At 43.5% G+C, this 6,974-nt stretch overlaps 1 protein-coding gene across 1 annotated transcript in view; it reads left to right on the top strand.

Moving 5' to 3' along the window:
* The window catches only part of camk2d1 (calcium/calmodulin-dependent protein kinase (CaM kinase) II delta 1), a gene marked incomplete in the record, with an annotated part of 165,811 nt that overhangs the window by 121,594 nt on the left and 37,243 nt on the right, over window positions 1-6,974 (top strand). Inside the window, 2 exon segments of the mRNA XM_037674786.1 lie at window positions 589-691; window positions 4,842-4,925. Coding sequence (XP_037530714.1) covers window positions 589-691; window positions 4,842-4,925 — 187 coding nt within the window.

A 6,974-nucleotide genomic window follows, 5' to 3' on the forward strand; every position in this document is an offset into this window, starting at 1 on the left:
CAGATGATAAAAGCAGTAAGTACAGATGTTAAAAACAGTAAGTACAGATGTTATAAACAGTAAGTACAGTTGATAAAAACTTTTAGAACAGCTGATAAACCTTTAAAACAGATAAAAACTATTAGAACAGCTGATAAAAGTGTTAAAACGGATGATAAAAACAGTAAGTACAGATGATAAAAACTATTAGAACAGCTGATACAGTAATTGTTGGGGGGGGGGGGAGGGAATATTGTACTTTGAACTTCTGCTTTTTATAACTGGTTTAATCATTTTGACTAACTTCATTTTTGACTATGTCAAAGAACCTGCTTTAAAAATGTCAACAATTACATGATTCACCATCTTCAAATCATTATCTTGGCCCCATTTTGCACATTTCATGGACTGTCACTGTCTATCTATCTTCACTCAATGATCTCTTTTTAAATGTAATCCACCAGTATCTTGTAGCTCATCTACCCATACAGCTTTGTCAGTGCTACTGTGTCCCTCACAGTCCTTAAACGTAACCAGACTAATTTTTACATTGCATTCAGATCACTATACAGGCATGAGAAAATAAAAAGTGTTTGTTTTTTATTCTAGCCAGAGAATTTGCTTCTAGCCAGCAAGTTGAAGGGAGCAGCTGTGAAGCTGGCAGATTTTGGCTTGGCTATAGAGGTGCAGGGAGACCAGCAGGCTTGGTTTGGTGAGTACTCTGAATTTCTTGGGTCATTTTTCAAAGTCTGTCTGTGGTGAACTTTCAGCCCAGTTAAAACATCTGGAAAAACTTAAAACGAGTTTCCAACAAAGTTAAGTCAGGTCCTCTGGACAGTTTCTTTTTGTTGAAACATTTCATCTTTCATACAAAAGACTTCATCAGTCCAAGGACCCACAACAAACTCAGTCTGCAGGATTAATCTCCCAGGTTCTATCTTATCTTATCTCATCAATAGCACCTTCACATAGTGGATCAACCAGTTTGATGGCGCTCAGATGGTTTTCGGAGTCCACCCTCTCCCCTGCCGATTCTTTTGAGGCAGTTATGTCCAAAGTGGTTCAAAACATCAAAGTTCATGCTCAATAATCCAATTAGAAAAATCCAACACAGTTAACTGGTTGACCCACTATGAGATGGTGCTATTTATAAGACTGAGTTTGTTGCAGCTCCTCGGACTGATAAAGTTTTTTGAAGAAAAGACGAAATGTTTCAACAAGAAGAAAACATCCAGAGGAACTGACTAAAGTTTGTTGGATTTTTCAACCTGGATTTGAGCATGAATCGGTACACGACCAGTTTCCTTCAGTTCTGACAGGTTTCTCAGTCCATGCTAATGGGGAACAAATATCCCCACAGCATGATGCTACCGCCACCATTCTTCACTGTATTGTCTCCAACCCTGCACATGCAAACAGGAAGTTTTACATTTGCATAAACATGCCATTTAAATTCCATGTTATAGCTGGCGTTTCCCTTCTTCAAAAAGGGGGACCGGAGGGTGCGTTTCCATTATAGGGGCATCACTCTCCTTAGCCTCCCTGGTAAGGTCTACTCAGGGGTACTGGAGAAGCGAGTCCAATCGTTAGTCAAACCTCAGATCCAGGAGGAACAATGTGGGTTTAGTCTTGGCCGTGGAACACTGGATCAGCTTTTTACCCTCACTAGGGTCCTTAAGGGGTCATGGGAGTTTGCCCATCCAGTCTACATGCGTTTTGTGTACTTGGAGAAGGCATTCGACCTTGTTCCTCGGGGTATACTGTGGGGGGGGGGGGGGGGGGGCCCCGGGAGAATGGAATTGGAGGCCCATTGTGTGGCGTTGTGACCCAGGCTGTTCAGTCCCTATACAAGCGGTGCAAGAGTTTGGTTCGCATTGGCGGCAGTAAGTTGGACCCCTTCACGGTGGGAGTTGGACTCCGCCAGGGCTGACCATTGTCACTGATTCTGTTCATAACTTTTATGGACAGAATTTCTCGGTGCAGCCAGCTGGCGGAGGGTTTCCGGTTCGGTGGCCTCAGGATTCCATCTCTGCTCTTGGCAGATGATGTGGTCCTGTTGGCGTCATCGTGCCGTGATCTTCAGCTCTCACTGGAGCGGTTCGCAGCCGAGTGTGAAGTGGCTGAGATGAGAATCAGCACCTCCAAATCTGAGGCCATAGTCCTGAACCGGAAAAGGGTGGATTGCTCTCTTCAAGTCGAGGGTGAGATTCTGCCTCAAGTGGAGGAGTTCAAGTATCTCAGGGTTCTGTTAACGAGTGAGGGAAGAATGGAGCGTGGGATTGACAGACGGATTGGTGCAGCATCTGCAGTGTTGCAAACTCTGTACCAGTCCTTTGTGGTGAAGAAAGAGCTGAGCTGTAAGGCAAAGCTCTCTGTTTACCAGTCAGTCTACGTTCCTACCCTATGGTCATGAGTTCTGGGTAGTGACTGAAAGAATGAGATTGCGGATACAGGCGGTTGAAATTAGTTTTCTCCGCAGGGTAGCTGGACTCTCCCTTAGAGATAGGGTGAGAAGTTCAGTTATCCGGGAGAGACTCGGAGTAGAACCGCTACTCCTCCACATTGAGAGGAGCCAGTTGAGGTGATTTGGGCATCTGGTAAGGATGCCCCCTGGGCGCCTCCCTAAAGAGGTGCTTCGGGCATGTCCAACTGTGAGCAAGTAGGTGTATCTGCAGACAAATTCAGAAGGCGTATCTGGAGGGCTACATCTGATTGGACGATAAAACAATGGGCGTATCTGGAGAGTCACATATGATTGGACAATAGAAAAATGGGCATGTCCGGAGGGCCACATCTGATTGGACGATAGTAAAATGGGTGTATCTGGAGGGCCACATCTGATTGGACGAAAATTAAAGGCTGAACAAAAAAAAGCCTTTTTTGTTAACCACAGACATATTATGTCTAAAAACAAGGTGTTATTGGCAGATTGTGTTAACCACATACATATTTTGTCTATGGTGTTAACCGGTTCGACATTAGCTGCGTCTCGGGTTCAACATTGGCGGCGGCTTGTTTCAACATTAGCGGCATCTCCATACCTTCTCTTTCCGCCTCTCTTAACACAGAACTTCCGGTTACATTTCAAAATAAGAGCAACGTAATTCGGTAGTGGGGAGGGCTAAATGTTTTTTTTCTTTAATACCTAGCCATTACATTAAAAAACAAAATCCGTTTTGGTTGTTCAATAATGTGAAAATAGTTGCAATCAATTCATAAAGAAAAATAAAGTAACCAAATTAATAATGATGCGTTAAATGGCCTTGGGACAAAGGATGTTTCCTTTAACTTCACATTTTCTTGTTGAACCTTTTAAAGCAGACACTGCAGATGAGTGATTGTCAGTTTCTGTAAGATTTCTGCAACTGGAGCAGGTATTTCTGTTTACTGGTTAGCTTCCTCAGCTGTCTCACATTTTCAGGGTCAATCCTACTCCATGTTTCAGCTCCTTTCATAAATCAGATCTCATAGAAGAGCACTTCTAAAGAGCTAATTTTGTTTTTAGCTTTTGTTTTGGGCCATTATCTCATTACAGGACTCATGATCTTTAAGTAAGACCAGACTTTTTGACAAATGGGAGCAGGTTTTGCTTCAGATGCGTCAAATTTCATTGTACCCAGACCACATTCAAGCCAACCTGTGTCAGGTGCAGCCTACAACCCAAGAACAAAAGAGAATCTTATTGTGTTTGACAGCAGATATAATGCTGTTTCTTAGAAACCTTCAGTTTAAAAAAAGAGTTGACATAACTTAGCTAAAGAGCCAGCAAATACAGCTAGCCAATCAGTGTTTGCCCTCTAGAAACGCCTATCAAATACAGTTAGCCAATCAGTGTTTGTCCTCTACAAATGCCTATTCTCCAGAAACGCCCACTTTTGGTCTGCTGAGAACCCCTTCTCACTGGGAGGAGACCCTGGGGAAGACCCAGGACACGCTGGAGAGACTACGTCTCTCGGTTGGCCTGGGAACGCCTTGGAATACACCCAGAAGAGCTGGAAGAAGTGGCTGTGGAAAAAGATGTCTGGGCCTCCCTGCTCAAGTTGCTGCCCCCGCGACCCGACTTTGGAATAAGCGGACAATAATGGATGGATAATGGGGAAAGTACGCCAGGATGCCCTTTCATCAAACAGCACAGAATGCCTAACTATTGAACAATATTTGGCCAAAGTGTTCTTCTTGTCCAAAAAGCTGGGGCAGTTCATGATTTTTTTTTCATTATTGCTGACTGAAGGCACCACACAAGCCTGACAAAGTTTCCTCACCTTAACAGTTGGGTTCTTAACTGGGCTCAGATGTTCACGCCAGCACATTTAATTTTTAGTATGAAACCTTTTCAGTTATTGAATGCATCCCAGATGTCAGCATGCATTTATACTGTAAATCTAGTTTGGGCATTTGCTTAAACATCTAAGTCTGTTCAGTCTGAATCAAATGTACCTCTGCCGTTGGCTCTCTTGTAGGATTATTTTTGTCGGTATGTCTGAACTATTTCTCTCTCAACATTCCCCGTGGATCAGAGAAATGAGTCTAGTCCCTAAGTGACAGCCTCTACTGGGAACCAATTAATTTTGTATTCTTACTTTACCACAAAGTCTCTAACTTCTTTATTGCTTTAGACTCTGAGTTAACATTAAGGCTGGTCTAAAATTAGGTCATATGTTTCTGATGGTGAGCCAGGCCACTCACCTTCTGACAAATGCTTTCACTTGGAACTGGTTAACTTTGATTCATAAACTTTACTTTATTTTGCCTCCACTCCTTCGTGATTATGAAATGTTTTATCCTGACAAATTCCTCATAGACTTTCTCATCCCACATAGTCCCAGGTTTAATATTTAAATGTGTGTATAAATCTGTTTCAGGTTTCGCTGGTACACCAGGGTACTTGTCACCTGAGGTGCTGAGGAAAGATCCTTATGGCAAGCCTGTGGATATGTGGGCCTGTGGTAAGTCTTGGCAGGCATGACTGGGTGGGGAAAATAAAAAATTTGCATCTTTACTAGATGAAGTGCCATGTACTCTTTTCATCACCCCATCACTAAGGTCAAGGTCAACATTATACAAGGTATTTGCTTGTCTGAGACATTGTTATAGACTGCTGTATAATAGTTTGCTGACAGGCATTGCTGTATGTGGTAATGTGAGTTAATGCATTGGCCATACATTGTCCACATATTTTGTGGGCAGCTGTGGCTGAGTGGTTAGAGCAGTCGTCCTTCAATGCAAAAGTTGGGGGTTCAATTCCACCAGAATTCACATGCCGAAGTGTCCCTTGGCAAGACACTAAAACCCTCATTGCCTACGATGTGTGTTCCAATGGTGTGTGAATGCGATAAAGCACTGATTAGTTTTTGTAGAGATCTAGTAGTGTGCTGTATGAATGGGTAAATGAGGGCACAGATTGTAGTGTAAAGTGCTTTGAGTATCTTGGTAAGATAGAAGGGTGCTATATAAGTACAGTCCATTTACCATTTACTTGAAGGAGTTCAAGAATCTCTTGGTTCTGTTTACAGTGAGGGAAGAATGGAGTACGAGACTGTTGGATAGATGTAGCTTCTGCAGTATTGCAGATTCTGTGTCAATCCCTTGAGGTGAAAAGGGAGCAGAGCTGTAAGGCAAAGCTTTTTTTACTGGTCAGTCTACGTTTCTACGCTCGCTTATGGCCACAAGCTTTGGGTAGTGACTGAAAGAACAAGATCATTGATCCAGGTGGTTGAAATTAGTTTTCTCAGCAGGGTAGCTGGACTCTACCTTAAAGATAGGGTGAGAAGTTCAATTATCCAGGAGAAATTCAAAGTAGAACCGCTGCTCCTCCACACCCAGAGGAGCCAGTTGAGGTGGTTCAGACATCTGGTAAGGATGTCCACTGGATGCCTCTCTAGGCAGGTGCTTTGGGCATGTCCAACTGGGAGGAGACCCCATGGAAGACCCAGGACACATTGGAGAGACTATTGGCACTTTGCCACTTTTGAAACTCATCGGTTTTGTGTCACACAGGACCCAAAGGACCTACCCACTGCCAGCACCCACACCCACTCAGTTCAGATTAAGGGACCTAATTGATTGAGGTTCCAAGCAGACTGCTCTGAGGTGTCAATTTTTACGTAAGCAGACAGCAGCCATTGATTGGCCAACCAAGTTACATCACTGGGTGACCCACTCAGCAAAACTGCAAACTACATCTGATTCTCCACTTCCTCATCGTGTTGATGAACAACACTGCAAGAAATGAATGCATTTACAGAGAGATCTCAGAGATGATGGCACAGCATGGCTGCACCCAGACTTATAAGCAGTGCTGTGCTGAGATAAGCTAAAGAAATTGAACTCGGATTATAGGGTGATTAAGAACCACATCAGGCAGAGTTGCTCGAACACAAAAAGACCAGTAGCAATCTCGACTCCAGAGCAAGGAAACGAGTCCCAGTGGCAAATCACCTCCACCTAAGAAGAACCGATAAGACAAGAGCCGAGTGGAGTTACACTTATCAAATGCAAAGCGGCTTTTGTCTCTCTGTTGGTCTGGGAATGCATTGGCGTCCCCCCAGAAGAGCTGGGAAAGCTGTGGAAAAGGATGTCTGGGCCTCCCTGCTCAAGATGCTGCCCTCAAGACTCTACTCCAGAACAAGATGATGGATATATGGATGGATGTTGCCCACATCTGTTGTAAGGGAAACAAATATAGTGTATGTTTAGGTAAAGTACATAAACAATGGTGCTCTGCTCACCCTGCACACGGTCTGTTCGAACCACTCCCCTCAGGCAGGAGGCTTCGGTCCATTCGGACCAGAACCTCCCGCCATAAGAACGGTTTCTTCCCCTCTGCTGTTGGACTCCTGAACACTCATAATGCTACCTCATAATTTCTGCTTTGGTCACATTACATCTGTATTATAATTGAATACTCCATCTGTATTGTTTTCAAAGCTTTTTTATTGTTTTCTATTGTATGGGTGTACACATGTTTTACGTTACGTTTTCATTCTTACTTTATT

Source organism: Nematolebias whitei, chromosome 1 (assembly GCF_014905685.2).
Source record: "Nematolebias whitei isolate Nwh7 chromosome 1, NemWhi1, whole genome shotgun sequence".
Lineage (NCBI taxonomy): Eukaryota > Metazoa > Chordata > Actinopteri > Cyprinodontiformes > Rivulidae > Nematolebias > Nematolebias whitei.